This window comes from Emydura macquarii, unplaced genomic scaffold (genome assembly GCF_026122565.2).
Source record: "Emydura macquarii macquarii isolate MOO-44397 ecotype Brisbane River unplaced genomic scaffold, CSIRO-AGI_Emac_v2 contig_2422, whole genome shotgun sequence".
Classification (NCBI taxonomy): domain Eukaryota; kingdom Metazoa; phylum Chordata; order Testudines; family Chelidae; genus Emydura; species Emydura macquarii.
The window spans coordinates 42,959,223-42,975,797 of NW_027132559.1; the positions used below are offsets into that span (position 1 = coordinate 42,959,223).

The 16,575-nt window shown below is 41.0% G+C and overlaps 1 protein-coding gene across 1 annotated transcript in view; it reads left to right on the forward strand.

Moving 5' to 3' along the window:
* The window catches only part of GPR158 (G protein-coupled receptor 158), a 287,041-nt gene that overhangs the window by 175,945 nt on the left and 94,521 nt on the right, over nucleotides 1-16,575 (forward strand). Inside the window, exon 5 of the mRNA XM_067561715.1 lies at nucleotides 13,988-14,056. Coding sequence (XP_067417816.1) covers nucleotides 13,988-14,056 — 69 coding nt within the window. The remainder of the gene's footprint in view (nucleotides 1-13,987; nucleotides 14,057-16,575) is intronic.

The following is a 16,575-nucleotide window of genomic DNA, read 5'->3' on the forward strand; positions in this document are numbered from 1 at the left end:
GCAGATGTAGCAAAACAAGCAACTGATTGGGCGGGGGGGAGGGGAAGCTGAACTAACATTGCATGCAAGTGGAAGAAAATTCCACTGGGCTTTATCCTAAAATGCCCGGATTGCTGTGCTAGATAGAGATGACTTTATTAATTATACAAGCAACAGAGCATCAGGGATTGTGTGTAATGGGGTTTGGATTCTTTTTCTTTTAGGAGATGTGATGAGACCAGTTTCTGAAGTGCGGTTGTGGTCAGGGTGGTTACCCTGTTCCACTGTTTGTTCTGCTGCAGCTGCCCTTCTATTTTCAGTGTGCTAGCTTGACTGAAGCTAGGGTGGGTATCATGTTCTGGGATGGAACCCAACCCAGTAAGGGATTATGTCACAACTTGCCCTGTAACTCGAATGCCTTAATGCTCTGCTGCGGCTCACAGCCTGGACACCGACAGCTAGCAGACAAGCATGCACTGAGTGTCCCTGTGCCAAGCAGCTCTGACTCAGCAATTCTGATCCCAGCAGCCTTCTTGTTATAGTTTATAGTCCAGTGAACCTTTGAAATGGATTCTTCAGCAGGTTGCCTCCCAAAATGAAATTCATTCACGCTGTGAGGAAGGCAACATGAAGTCTCCGGTGAAGGAAGTTCCAGGCTGGTTTCTTCCCCTGCTGGTATTTGCTAAAATGCCCATTGGTCTGTTCCTGCAATCTCCTTCCCCTGCCATGATGCTGAGTGGTTGTCTCGTCTCCTTGTTGGCTTGATGGTCCTGTTTACCTTTTGTATAAATGCGTTCCCATTGTCTCTTAATATATCTTGGAAGTACCAACAAGGTGGCAGAACCACATTTCTTTGTCTAGGGTGGGATAACTGCAGCTCTGCCTCTCAGACACACTTTAAGAACATAATTTCCAATAAGTTTGTAATTTTGCATTTGTTGTCTGTACAGACACCGCACAATGTTAATGATCAGTGTGTAATTAGCTTTCTACTAATATTTTACGTGACACCTTTTAGATACAGGTTATGACGCTAGTGAGTTGTGGTGCACTGGAACTTGTCAGGCCAGCTGAAACTCAGTACTAGATACCAGTGAGCTTTGTGCCCGCTTGCATTGGGATACTATTAGGTTCACAAGGGGTATAGCTATATAGGCTGGAAATTATGCCTTTCAGGTCCAGTGTAGGTCTACCCATGACACACTGGTAACACCCCTTGTAAGCAGTGGTCAGTGTGTAGATAACTATCTTGCCTTTATTGGATACACCAAATACTGATGGTGCAGTACAGGCCCATTAATAGTGTTCACACTGTCTCTACTAGAGAACTGAACCTTTGGAGAAAGAACTGGTTAGATGGTACCAATGTAATACTAGTGGTGTAGTGTATCCAGCCTAATCATGCTGTTTCAACTTTAGTTCTTCCCTCTAGGTACTGATGCCATAAGTCTGAGAATAATTAAATGTGTGACATGCAGGAGTGCTGGTCCAAGCCAATTAAACTTTATTTCTTGGCTCCAATAACCTCACCTTGGCCCGGGTTACAAAAGTAAATTGTAGAATTGGGTGAAATTATTCAAAATGTTTTCAGTGAAAAATTGCCTTTTTCTGAACCAAAAACTTTCATAAAAGCTATGTTAAAAAAATTCAGGTTTTTTGTTGAAACCAGAACTTTGAAATGTTTAATTGTGGGATTTTTGTGTTTTCCCTTTTCTTCCCTATTTTTCCTCCCACATCCTTTTGGTACTAAATGCAGTAGTCTGAATATCTTTTTTATTTCCCAAATTCAAACATCAATTTTTTGAAAATTCAGAATTTTTTGGGTAAGATTTTTAAATGGTTCTGTTTCAACCATGCAAAATGGAAAAAAAATGAATTTTTAAAAACTAAATGTGTTTTCCATTTTGTACCATTCTGGTTAACACTTTTTTCCATATGACAAAAGTCAATGTCTACTGATTCCAATGACTACTTCATCCCTTTAAAAAAATAAAATGTAAATAAAACATGAATCAAACCGAACAACAAAAAAATACAACTAGTTAATAAAGCTGAAAAATGGAGACAGTGAGGGTGGATGAGACAGATGAGAGGAGTGTTCTGCCTCTGATTTTATATCTGACAGTGACTGTGGTTGCTGAACCTCAATGGTTTTCTGATCACTCAAATCTAGGAATCAGGAGTAGTTCTTCCTTGTTCTTCCTGTTCCTTGATCTGAGATTTTTGAGTCCTTCCATCACTGAGGATCCAGTTCACCTGCCCCCGGTAAATCCTAAATGCTGGAGTTACAAAAAATTAAGGAGTCAGTAATCATATCATTAGTCCATCCATCCCCACAATACCAAAGAATGTGATGAAAATAACAGATTTGAGTTCTGTTTTGAATTCCACTGCTGTCTTGCAAGCTATTGTCCCCTCTGGATCAGGGACAGGAAGGATATATTATCAAAATTCACATGCAATATTTACAGGAATAAGGGCACGTAAAAATAGTAGATAATCATGATAATGGGATGACTGGAGAGAAACCAGCATGTGTTGGTCACTGCAGGAGAAAGGTCCCTAAAACATCTTTATAGAGTGTGCCATCCAAAGAAAGACAAGTAATTTCAGAGATAATGAGGGGAAAGACTGAAAAGTTTGCTGAAAAATTCTTCCCAGAAGAGTTTTCACAGGGATGCTGTTAGAGGATTGGTTGTGTGTGCTCTTCTGTTGCTGGAGGCCTCACAAAATGGGACTTTGAGTTCCTTTATCTTGTTATAATGCTGGTCTTAGTGGTGCCCATCTCAGACTGTTGCTCAGCTACTTGGTTATACTGTAATGTATGGCACAAGTGGAAAGTTGGTCCAGTATGAGAGAGCTTGCCTGTACTGTGGGAGATCTGGGTTCAATGTTGTGCCCAAAAAAGCTAACGCATTCCTGGCATGCATAAACGGGACTCTCTGGTTGGAATACAGAAGTTATTTCACTTCTATATTTTGTCCTGGTGTAACTGCTGCTGAAATACTGTGTCCAGTTCTGGTGTCCACAATTGAAGAAGGAAATTGATATATTAGAGAGGACTCAGAGAAGAGCCACGTGAATGATTAAAGGGTTAGAAAACATGCTGTACAGCATAGTTTCTCAAGCTGTGGTATGCGTACCCCTGGGGGTATGCAAGACACAGGCAGAGGGTACACAGCAAAAAACCCATTGAAAGGAGGCAGGCAGCAGCCATCGGCTTCTGTGGGAGGCAGGAGGCTGGAGGCAGGCACCAGCTTCCTGCCCAATCCCACCTCCTAGTGGGAGGTAGACAGCAGCCATCCCAGTCCTGGGAAGCTGGGCGGCAGCTGCCGTCTTTTTGTGAAGCCGGGTGGCAGCCACCCGCGACCCAGCCAGTCTCAGCTCCCAGATGGGAGCCCGGCAGCAGCCTCCTGCGCCCTGGCTTGAAGATGGGCAGCAGCTGCCTGCTACCAGCCCACATCCCCCGGTCCCAGGCTGTGTGGAAGCCTCCTCCGCCCCAGCTTGGATTGGGTGGCAGTCGCCCACCTCCTGGGCTAGCAGCCAGGTGGCAGCCGCCTGTAACTTGCCCAGGTGGCAGCTCCCCTGCCCGGCTCAAACCTGGTTCCCAGAAAGCCAAGCAGAGAGCCCAGCAGCTTGCCAGTCCTGGAGCCGGGCTCTACTCACAGGCTTACTTGTCAATTTCACGGCTTTAGCTGAGCAGTGAAATTGACAACTATGACAGCCTCAGATTTTACTAGTATAAAAATCTTAAGAGGGGTCCACACAGTGTGATTTGCTCCAGGCCTGCACCTCCTTAAGGACGGCCATGGGGAGCGCTGCTATCCACTCTGGGCCGCTAGTGCCTGCTTATACCTCACAAGTTCCCACCTGTGTGAGGAAAACACCACATGACCCCGCCATCAGGCCATAGTGATTGGCTGGCATTGACTTTTGCTCCTGTATGGAGGAAAGGGAGGGGGAAGGAGGTGGGAAACAGCAGGGGGTTTTGTGATCTGCCACAGCCTCACAGCACTGCAGAACTCATAACTCTCCTGCTTTACGAGCAATACAGTCGTCCAATGGTAAAGGGGGAAAAGATTGTATTTCTCAGAGTGGAAAATTGAGTGTTGGGGTACTTCTGAAAATTTTAATATGTTAGGGGGTACTTGCTACTTAACAGATTGAGAAACTGCTGTACAGTGATAGACTCAAGCAGCTCAATCTGTTTGTCGTAACAAGATAAAGGATAAGGGTTGACTTGATTGGTTGACAGTCTGTAAGTACCTACATGGAGAACAAATATTTAATAATGGGCTCTTCAGTCTAGCTGAGAAAGGTATAACATGATCCAATGGCTGGAAGTTAAAGCTGTACAAATTCAGAGTGGAAATAAGGTGTACATTTTTAATAGTGAAAGTAATTAACCATTGGAGCAATTTACTAAGGGGGTCGTGGTAGATTCATCATCATTGACAATTTTTAAATCAGTACTGGATGTTTTGCTAAAAGATCTGCTCTAGGAATTATTCTGGGGAAGTTCTATGGCATGTGCTGTACGGGAGGTCAGACTACATCATCTCAGTGGACTTCTCTGGCCTTAGAATCTATGAATCCCTCTTCTACCACATACCTCCATTGTGATCTTGGAAAAGTCACTTAGCCTGTCTGTGCCTCAGTTTCCATCTGTAAAAAGGGGATAATAGCACTTCTCTACTTCACAGGGCTGTTGTGAGGATAAATACATTAAAGGTTGTGAGGTCCTCTGATACTACAGTAAGAGAGATTGTATAAGTACCTTGGGTAAATGGCTGATACATTTCATTCACATATTAGTTATTACTTTAGATCCAGGCACTTACTGTATTTACTCACACCTAATGATGTCTGAGGTGTTCAGTGCTTATTCTACAAGCCACTCAGTGTCCATTTACTTTGTGCTATAAGACTGTGTTGCTCTATTTCATGAGAAAGTCTGGCTTTCCTTTCTTTGATGTCCTAACAAGGAGCATATGTTTTAATCAAACCCAGGGTATGTTTCCTGTACTGAGACTTTCTAGAAACATGAAACAACGTGTAAAGTTATTTATATTTTATAAAATCTTGCTAAAATTTTTATGCCATGCAATCTAACCTTTTAAACTACCAGATCCGTGATCATAGTAATTTTAATTAAAATAAGATGGAAACATTCCATGTCATGACTTCATAACTGGCCTGTTAAAATCTAGTTCTATCTTATTTGCTCTTTATATTAGATTATGGCAGAAGTGTGTCTGCTGAAAGCAATCTTGAAGAAGCTAGCTTTATGTATTGATTTTATAGTGCAATTTGAATTCACAGAAATCAAAGTTCATACATAATTTTAGTTCAGCAGCCATAAAAGACACAGTCAGCCCTTTTAGGCCTTTTAAGGACAGCTGAATGGGATGAATGACTTGCAAATTTAGAATCAATGTTGTTAATTGTATTTGTAGATACACATTTTTCTATGTGTCTCTGTATGGAACACTCTAGTAGGTGAAATCAGCAACAGCCATTACTTTAGGGAATGCAGTGCAGCAGGTGGAAACATTTGGAAGTTAGCACAATAGTGGGTGATGTTCCAGATCCAGCCAAAAGGACAGAAATAAATTAGATAAAACACTCACACCTCCAGTGATTGAATTTGGTGAGTCATTGAATGGTTGGGTCATTTATGCCTAAAGAGAAGGATACTAACATTTTAGCAATCAGTGGTTTAAATATTTGCATTCAAGATTGTATTTATAACTTTATCAAACATAATAATGTATTCAGTGAGTGTGAGAGAGAGAGAGAGAGAGAGAGAGAGAGATTATTACTTAGGTAACTGAAATAAAACCCTTTCGTGTTGCAGGAATCCAGTGGTGTCAGTGTAAAATTAAGCTCAAATTGTGGGCGGGTGTAATGTCGTCAGCACATGCCAAGGGGTGTATTGAATTCTATTTAGGTTCTTATACCACTCCAATCATGGTGGTGTGACCTGTCCGTGCCCAGGGTAGCCACCTGAAAATACCAAGGTCAGGGCAGGCTGCAAAAGGAAAGCAAATTCTCCCAGCATTGGTGGGTGACACTGAAGTCAGACTCCTCAATCAGCTACAAACAGTGCTTCTGATTCCCCCCACTGGTTATCAAGGAGCTAGAACAAAAGATACACAGCCCCCTTTACTGCATTTCAGTCTCTAGCTCCCAAGCTCTAAATCAAAGAATTGAGACCCATTCAGGTACTATATGTACATCAGAGGGACTATAGAAGCCTGCAAACTCCACAATTCTACAGAGAACCTGATATAGATAGACATTTGAATCATTTGTATGTATCTGATTGATTTAATCATCGATCATTTTTCTTATAGTTTTTCTTTCCTTTTATAATAAACCTTTAGTTTCAGTTACTAAAGGATTGGCTAAGATCCAAACTTACATTGGTCTGGTAATGTGGCTGACCTTTTGGGCTCAGGAGAACTTTTGGTAAAGAGCATAGAGTTTTAAATAACTTATCTCTTTACTGGACCTAGTGGCTGATTGGGAGCCAGAGACTGAAATGCAGTAAAAGGGGCTGTGTATCTTTTGTTCTAGCTTCTTGATAACCAGTGTGGGGAATCAGAGGCACTGTTTGTGGCTGGTTGAGGAGTCTGATTTCAGTGTCACCCATCAGTGCTGGGAGAATCTGCTCTCCTTTTGCAGCCTGCCCTGACCTTGGCATTTTCAGGTGGCTACTCTGGGCATGGACAGGTCACAGGTGGAACTTCTGCTTTGCCCCTTTTCTGCCCACTGAAAGTGCTTAACTGCTTCCTGGTTCACAGAGGCATGGGGCCCATGCACCCTGTCGCACAACTCAAAACACTAATATGTAATCATTTGCTTTTTAAAATTTGTTTGTGCTGTACAGAGCCAAGAGCAGCATTTACATTCAGTGCATATAATTTTGATAATTTCCCAGTAAAAATATATAAAAAAGGCATACTGTATGCATTTTTGTCAAAAACATCGAGTTGCACTTTCCCAGATCCCTCTATAGTCAATAAATTACTCCAACTTCTCACATTCAAAGGACTTTCTTTAGGACTAGAAGGGCTAAAACATAATTTAAAAAAAACCTGAGATCCTATAGAATATCTTGCATAATTGCCCCACCTTCACCCCAACTACTCTGGTTCCATCTTAATGAAGGCATCATCTCAACATGCAATGATGATTTTAAAAAGCAAATAAAATATTGGACTATCTTGAGCAATTCACAGTGATGAGCCAGATCCTCAGTGGGCATAAATCACTGTGGTTCCATTCATGTTAAGAGGAGGGTCTGGGCCAATGTGTGGATCTTTTTTCAATTATCTCTGAACCCAGTTTGCGTGAGTAAAGTAAATGATTCCTTCTAATGTGCATTACCTTGCAGTTGTCCACATTGAAGTTCATCTACTGTCCTTTTGTCCGGTAACATAAGGCCCTAACCCTACTGTGATGGTTCTCGGGGTACCCAAGAGCTGTGCGTCACCTTGTTGCCTCCCTGCCTCCAGCGTGAGGAAGACTTTCTTGTGCTTACCTGGTGTCAGTTCCTGGACACCACCACTTCTTAGGCACCCAAGCACTCTTCTCTGGGCTATGTCAGCCCTTACTTTGCTTTGCAGGTTAACAATAGGTGCACCCCAGTCCTGAAGCCCCTTCAAAGCATTCCTTTGTAGTGTCTAGCACCGTATCTTCTGAACACGCACAGAAATTTCAGGGCTGCTGTCCCCAAGAGAACAATGTACACACTAGCTTGTATGATTCAGTTCAGGATCAGCACCTTGTTTAATATCATAAGAACATAACAATGGCCATACTGCTCCATCTAGCCCATTATCCTGTCTCTGACAGTGGCCACATCCAGATACTTCAGAGGGAATGAACAGACAGGGTAATTATTGAGTGATTCATCTCCTGTCATCCAGTCCCAGCTTTTGACAGTCAGAGGTTTAGGGACACCTGGAGCATGGGGTTGTATCCCTGATGATCTTGGCTAATAGTCATTGATGAATCTATCCTCCATGAATTTACCTAATTCTTTTTTGAATCCATTTATGGTTTTAGCCTTCACAACATCCCATGGCAGTGAGTTCCACAGGATTGTGGAATTGTGTGAAGAAGTAATTCCTTCTGTTTGTTTCATATTTCCTGCTGCCTTTTAATTTCATTGGGTGACCCCTGGTTCTTGTGTTATGTGAAGGGGTAAAGAACTCTTCTGTATTCACTTTCTCCATACCATTCATTACTTTATTGACCTCTATCTTACCTCCCTTTAGTCATTTCTTTTCTAAGTCGAACAGTCACAGTCTTTTTAATTTCTCCTCATATGGAAGTTATTCTATAAACCAAATAATTTTTGTGGTCCTTCTCTATAACTTTTCCAATACTAATATATCTTTTTTGAGATGGGGCAACTCAGTATTCAAGGTATGGGCATGCCATGGATTTATATAGTGGTATTATGATATTTTCTGTCTTATTATCTATCCCTTTCATAATGGTTCCTAACATTCTGTTAGCTTTTTTTTACTGCCACTGCACACTGATCAGATATTTTTGGAGAATTATCCACAATGACTCCAAGATCTCTTTCTTGAGTAGTAACAGCTAATTTAGACCCCATCATTTTGTATGTATAGTTGGGATTATTTTTTCTAGTGTGCATTACTTTGCACTTATCAACACTGAATTTCAGAAAGCACTGAGATAAATTTATCCTTGTTTTCACATATAAACATATTACCAAAAATTCAAGAGTCAAGTAATAGTGAATAAGGACGCTGGAAACAAAAGGTTGTGTATAAAACAAAATCATAACATGCTTTCCAGAGACTAAACTTAATTAGTTACTTTCTTGTCTAAAGAAACTTATCTGACCCAAAGTCTTTTCCGCAGCATTTCACCTAATGTTGTCTGAGATCCAGTTTTCATTAATGTAAATGCACTACCCATTTACTTCCTAGGTGCAGGATAAAGGAGTATCTTCTCTGCGTTCTTCTTATATCCCCAAAGTTCATTTTCTGTACTCTGAGACAGGATATCCCCTCATGGTTTGTTTTTCCTACATGCTTTTCCCTGTTAACATTACATCTCTTTGATAACTTTGTATGTAAATGGGCATCCATTGTGTTAGCTTACAATGCTCAATTAACAGTGAGACTGGTGAATAAATCATCTTTTGTCTCACAGAAAACCTGTTTCTCCACCTCTGCTGTGATGCAGAATCTAAGAAAATGTGTGTGTGTGTGTGTGTGTGTGTGTGTGTATATATATATAAAACTCCTTACGTAGTATGTGTACATACATTTCACAGTAGTAGCAATGACCAGTGTGATCCTGGCTTTCATTTAAGGCCTCACATGACATTATTTGAACCAGAATGTATTCTTCTAACCCTCTTGCCAGTTGGAATAAGGGGTTCACACCCTCCAAGAATTATCCACAAGTTTAAAATTAAAAATCTGTGTATGTCTTTGCAGGATCAGGGCCTAATATTGTACAATCCTTATGGAATTCACAAGCCTCACTAGTTTTGACTAACCAAATAACTTTGCTTTGCCAGCAGGCTTTACAATTTTAATTTCTTGTTCATTTGCCCCATAGTCCAAACCTTTTCATAGTCTAAGTAAATAAAATGAACCAGTTGTGTATTATCTACTGTTTGTTAGCTTTTTCAAACAATTCTGCTGTCAGATAGGCACAATTAACTCTTAAGAAAATTGTGCTAAATTTGTTCCAATCACATTAATTTATGTGCTTTATAACTCTGTTTAAAGTATGTAGGATCATGCTGTGAGAGCCATTCCAGAGAAAAATATGGATAAGTTTAGGATAAACTTCCCTAATCAAAGAATTTGCGTGGCTTGTCAGCCTATGGGAAAGCAACAATGCCCAAAGATAGCTGCACTATTTCAACACAGATATTTGTTGATTCCCCAGAGTGGAAGAAATGCGGATTTCTTCCTGACACAAGAAGGCATAAAGCATTCCCATTTAGAAATCAGAGAGATTGAACAAGACTGTTTTATTCACTGTTCTTTTCTTCCTGACCCCTTGTTTACTATTGAAATGCTGTGTGGATTTATATTAAGGGAGTGGACTGGGGAAACCTAAAAACTTCAGACTGGATTACATGGGAATTAAAATTTCAAGAGGTATTAATGCATGTTCCCTGTGCTATATGCCAAAGCAGTTAAAATGATAAATACATAAAATATGAATTAAAATATCCTAACGCATGCAAGAGAGTGATTACACTAAAAGCACTTCCAAAAAGAGAGTGCTTTCAGACATGTACATGGGGAGAAGACAAACTGATACAGAAGTCCATGGTTTTCAATATCCATGCCCTGGGGGACACCACGTAAAGGGTTCATCACCTTCTGATTCCAGGCACAAAGGTGAACTCCTAAAAACATTGAAATGTCAGAGCAGAGATATCTGTTAAGGGAAGGTTCAGTAAGGAGATTTCAATTTTATTCAGTCCCTCCCCAGTGAGATCTCTAAGACTCAACAGATCCATTTTAGAACATACCATTTTATAGGCAGCTTGTTTAGGAAATCATTGGGCTTGTGGAATATGACCATAAGTGAGCATTTAGAGCACAAGTGTCCTTCTACATTCTTCACTGACTGCAAATGGTTGGTGAAACATTGTTAGAAGCACTGGTGAGGCCTCAGCTGTAGTATTGTGTCCAGTCTTGGGCATCACATTTCCCTAGTTTGCTTATGGGAACTGATGGACCTTGCTTAAGAACACTTATGAGATATGTCAAAAGCCTTACTAACATCATGCTATATCACATCTATCATTTCCCCCCTATCAATTAGGCCAGTAATCATGCCAAAAAAAGGATATTAGGTTGTTGTGGCATGATTTGTTCTTGATAAATCCATGCTGGCTATTATTTGTCACCCTATTGTCCTCTAGGTGCTTACAAATCAATTATTTAACAATTTATTACAGGATCTTTCCATGTATCAAAGTTAGGCTGATTGGTGCATAATTCCCTGGGTCCTCTTTGTTTCCCTTTTAAAAGATAGATACTATGTTTGTCTTCTGGCACTTTACCTGTACTCCAGGAGTTCTCAAAGGTAACCATTAATGGTTCTGACATTGCTTTAGTTAGTTCCTTAAGTACCTGAGGGTGAATTTCATCCAGCCCTACCAGTTTGAACACATCTTGAACTTATCTAAATATTCTTGAACCTGTTATTTCATTTTTCTGGTTTATATTCCTTCCCCCCTCATTATTGATATTAATTGTGTTAAGCATCTGTTCACAATTAACTTTTTAGTGAAGATTTAAGCAAGTTATTACTTGAATCATGTGAGGTCCCAGACACATTAATAAAGTCCTTATGGGTATGTCTACATTGCCCATTGAAGCAAGCTTCCTGGCCTGGATCAAAGAACTTGGATTAGTCAGGCTCACCCTAGCGCTCTAACAAGAACTGCGCAGAAATTGCTTTGAAGTTGCAGCTTGGGCTGGAGCTTGGAGCCCACTCCCCTCCCTAGGCTTTAGAGCCGAAGCTGCAGCCTGAGTTGCAACTTTGGCTGTGTAGATAGCACCCTAGTAGCACGCTAGCAGTAGACCCTCTAGTCCAAGTCTGTCAACCTGGGTTGGGAGGCTCGCTTCGCAGATTGTGTAGACATGCCTTATGTGGCTGAAGCATCAACCTGTGCTCATCATATTAAAAGCTGCTGAAGTCTTGCATGACTGAATGGCCATCTGACTTCAATTTAAAGGCAGTAAGAGATCATTCATAACCTCTAACTAATGAGTCTCAACCTTCAAAAAGGCCTTAACCTCGACTTACCTTGTGTGTCATTGGTATGGAGAGGCACCTAGAGCTGCAGTACTCTTATGTTCTTGATTATTGTTTAAAAACAGAAGGTTTGACGTGGGTAATAGTTGAAAAACACTGCAGCACCCAGAGAAGCATTCTTGAAGTGGACCTCCACATTCTTAAGGATGCTAAGTGAGGCATTGCTAGTGCCTGTCAGTAATGATGCCATGGGTCACCCACTGGCTCTGAGCTGTCACAGCTGCAAAAAAACATTTTTGTTGGAAATGATGTTAAACACAGCTCCAAGTCAGTTAGGAGCCATTGGGTGCCATAATACAAAGACAGATTGAAAAACTGGGCAGTTCTTACTGTCCCATGAAGCACATTGGATACTTGTAACAGTGATCATCTGAAGTAATTGTTATTGAGATAAGGGAATCTGTTAGTCAATGTCAAAGGAGGTTATGAGTCCAACTCTGGCAGTACCACCTAGTGGCGATACTCTGGATTGTGCCACCCAGTGGCTGTTTTGCCTAGCGGTGCAGTGGTTGTGTCTCCCAATGGCAAGAGTCAGAGGCCGCCCTATCGGCAGGATTCAGTGACTGTGTTGCTCAGTGGTGAGAGCCAGTGGCTGGGAGTAGAAGACTCCAGGGCTACCTGGCTCTATTGTGTTCCAATCCAGGGCCTGTCAAAATAATGGTCCAGACATGTGATCTAGACATGGGCACTCTTACTACCTGGTTCCCTGGGTCACTTCCTACTCCTTCTGTTCCTTCATCTGCACCACAGGGTTTGTCTTGGGGTCCCCCTAGGAATCCTTTTGGGTCACTCCCGGGAGCATCTTCCCCTCTCTGCAGTGATTTGTCATCCTCAGTGGTTGAAAGGCCTGGAGCAGCTTGATTATGAGCCCCAGCAGCTTCTCTCTAGGAGGCTGCAGCACCCAACTGCTCTCCTGCTCAGTCAGCTCAAACTGAGCTAAATTGTTGCTCCCTTTTGAGCTCTCCCTGTACTAGGAGCATGTCCACCAGGGGGTGAGGGGATGTGTCTTCCTGTGTCCAGAGCAACCCTTTAACCCACGCCTCACCAATGTGGGGTTGGTACGTCCTGTCACAGTCTGATTGTGAATTCCCTGAATGAGTTCATCTGGACAGTTCCTTGCAGAGTCTTTGGCCAAGGGAAAAAAGGATTCCTTGGCCCCAGTTCTTCTGTAAAACATTTTCAAAAAGACTTTTAAAAATAACTGCCTTATTTACAACAGATATGGTGGTCCCCAACCAAAATCACAGGAGAGATTTGCATGGCGCATTGATTCCAGGATATAAAAGAATTTTCTTAATGGGAAGCCAGGGGATTTTTCAAAGGGGCCTTCTGCCATCCTGCCTTTCTAAGGAGAGTCAGCCTACTTTAAAGTTGCCTTGTTTGAAAGGAAAACAATGTGTTTTATAGAGTGATTTATGACTGCATGTTGGATGAAGTAGTCTTATTTTATCTTATTTTATTATATAAGCTGTAGATGTTCTGTATAAAGATCATTTAACTTATTGCAACAAAATTTGTAGTGGGAGGAGAGGATTGATCCATTTTTATTTTACTTACAACGATAAGCAAATGATAATGGGAACATAATGTTTTGGCCTGTGAGTGCCATAGAAAGGATTAAGGGATACAGTACTTGGGTATGTTTAGACGCCTTAAAAGTATCAGTATTCTCACATAAAAGTTTTGGGGGGGGGGAGGGGATAAAGTTGTATGCTTTCATTCTAAAATGCCACTTTTGGTATATAATAAAATATTAGAATATTCATACATATTACAGAAGCCAGTTTATTATCATTATATATGCATGTGAAAAGGTTGAAGGACTGTATGAAATTCAAACAGTACAGACAAAATTCTGCCCTTAGATTCATCATTGCAGCTCCCATGGTCTGAATCAACTTATGTACATTCAAAGGCAAAACGTGACAGCATTAAAGGCTATCTAAACAGTCTTCTGTTAAACAACAGTAAAAGCTAAAGAGGGAATGATATTTTATGGTTGAAATCAATGAAACTTGAACTACTTTATCAGGATTAATAATATTTATTGGTAATTATTGTGCCAGGTACTATACAGACAAATATGAAGTTTTCTGTCATAAATAGCTCAGAACCTAAATAGCAAATGTCTAATATTTTCTAATGTCTTGCATTCTTTTGTATTTTCTAGAGCATCAGGGCTTCAGGCCTGGTTCTTTTGGAAACTATCCTTTTTGGATCACTCCTCCTGTACTTCCCGGTGAGTTTTGTTGTTACTTTTTAAACTGCTTTTATTGCCAAAGTTTTAAAACATAACATCAAGCAGTTTGCTGATAAATACAGCTATCAAAACTATGTATGTATTAGGTAGGCTTAAAACAATTATTGGAAAGTATTGTATACAGTAGGTGCTCTTAACTTTCTGATATTTGTGATAATTCCCCATTCCAATTGCAGAGAATACTATAAAGAGAATACTGAAAATATCCTAAATAGTGTTTTTTTAAAAAGGGGAAGTAAATGGGAACTTTCTAAGGTTGCCTATTGCATGTTCCTAGTTGAACAGTATATTAACATCAAAAGAAGGAAAGTAGGTCCTGTACTGTAGTTAGAAATAACAAAAATGTCAAGTTTGTGTATAAAGAACAGAGAATGAATATAACTGTTGCTTTCTGGAGTTTATTACAAAGCAGGGGAGTTATTTTAATGTACTGTTAGCCTGTATTTATTAAATATCTTTGAAACTCTGTGACATCTGGAATACCTTATGTTTGGGAAGATGTGTTGTTATTTATATAGTATAAGTAGGCAAAATATGGAACAATATAGAAGTGGATGTTTCAGCTGGAATATTTAATTAAACAGTTGAGTTTTCTGGAAATTTTGAAAAGGGAGAATCGAGATATCTCAGTGCAAGCTTGTGGTCATGCAGTCCAAGGCCTAAAGAGTGGATGGAAGAAAGAATGGTGGAAGTGAATGAAGGGGGCAGAGAACAGGAATCAATAAGGGATGGAATTATGGACTGCTTTGAACATGGTTATGCTCTGATTTATAGCTTTCCCCAATAGTCAAATGCTTACATGACTTTTACAGAGCACCAGCTTGTTAATAAGACCCTGGAAAGCAAAACCCCCAGGCAAACATGAAAACAATTTGCAAACAGGCAGTACTAAAGGAGGGGTGATAAATGCCATAATAAACACAAATCCCACTGGAATTTCTTTTCTAAATGGTTGTTCAAAATTGTGTTGCTATTTTAGGTTAAAAATTAAAAAATGTGTTTGTGAATTGCTAAGATAGTTTTATTTGGAATTTAATTATGGGGTTGATAGGAAGAAGACAGATTTCATTTTTTAATATTTTTGTGTTACTGACATCAGCATTAGACACTAATGAGGGACATGTTAAGGCCAGTCATGCAGTGCTTGGAACAGAAATATAATCATACTTAACACTTAATTAATGGTTCACGTGTTCAGAGCATTGTACAAATGCTAATTAATTCTCACAATAACTCTTTGAGGTGATTAATTATTATTACCCCCATTTCATTGGGAACTGGGTCTGTCTTCACTTATGTGAGAACAACACCCAGGTGCCAGAGGACAAATTTGAATCCCAGATGAGGAAGAGATGAAATGATGTGTCTGAAATCCCACAGCTAATCAGTGCCAGAGCTGGGAGTTTAGAATATTACACCCTTTCTGACTCCCAACCCTGTGCTCATTGCCTTAGAGTTCATTGCCTCACCCTCTAAATGTCAGCAAAATCAATACATTTGATCAGAGATGTGTAACTACCCTGCCACTCTCTTACACACAACCTTATCCTCTCATCTCCTCTTCTTAGGCTGTCCATGTATCTCCTCTCTCTCTCCCAGACAGTCCAACCTCTTCCAGGTCCTGTACTCTGACCTCTATCTCCAGAGATTTGCCAAGGGCTAGATTAAAGGTAGGCACCAATAAACTTGGGTCAAGGACCCCTATCACAATAAGGTGGTGAGTTCAGAATCCCTGCTTTAGTTTTAAAACAAAAATAACCTAAGCCCCCAGCTCTCCGAGATATGAAAAGAAGTTTCAAAATGTGAACTGGGTGTAACTGCTGCAGTTAGGAGTGTTTGGATCTATAGAGAGCCTTCAGCAGCGGAAGGAAGGGAAGTCACTAGAGCTAGGTAAGAAGACATCTGGCCCACCCACCAAACTAGACCATGCCCCTGTTGCTTTTGGGGGGGGGGCAGGGAGGGAAGTCTGCTACTCTTTTGTGGCTCTATTGCAATTTTTGCCACTCTGCTGTGAGGAGGAAGACACTGTCATCAGTTCAGAGGGGCAGGACCTCACAGTTCCTCAGAGTTTATGGGGGAAGGAGGGCGAGTTCCCTGGCTACTGCAGCTGTTGCCTCCCCCAGCCAGCTAGATGGGGTCAGGGTTGTTGCCCTGCTACCCAACTGGAGCAGGAGGCCCTATGATGTGCAGTCCCAGCTTCTGAGAAGGGAATGGGGAGCATGGTCTCTAAGTGGCTGGAACAGGAAAGAGGCACAGATACTGCCACGTTTCCCGTCAGCCCAGGGAAGGGAAGACCTGGCTGCTACCATCTCAAGCAGGTGTCTGGGCCAAAGTATAAAGGGTGAGACCATAGCAGAGAGACCCCATCTGAGATATGCCTAAAGCCCTAGTTTGGCTTAAATAAGCCTGACATTGCTGTATCTCCCATCTGCTCCCCCCATTTTTTTTGTCTTGACCCCAGATCTTCTCCCACAACTCTATGTTCTGTTGATTGTTGC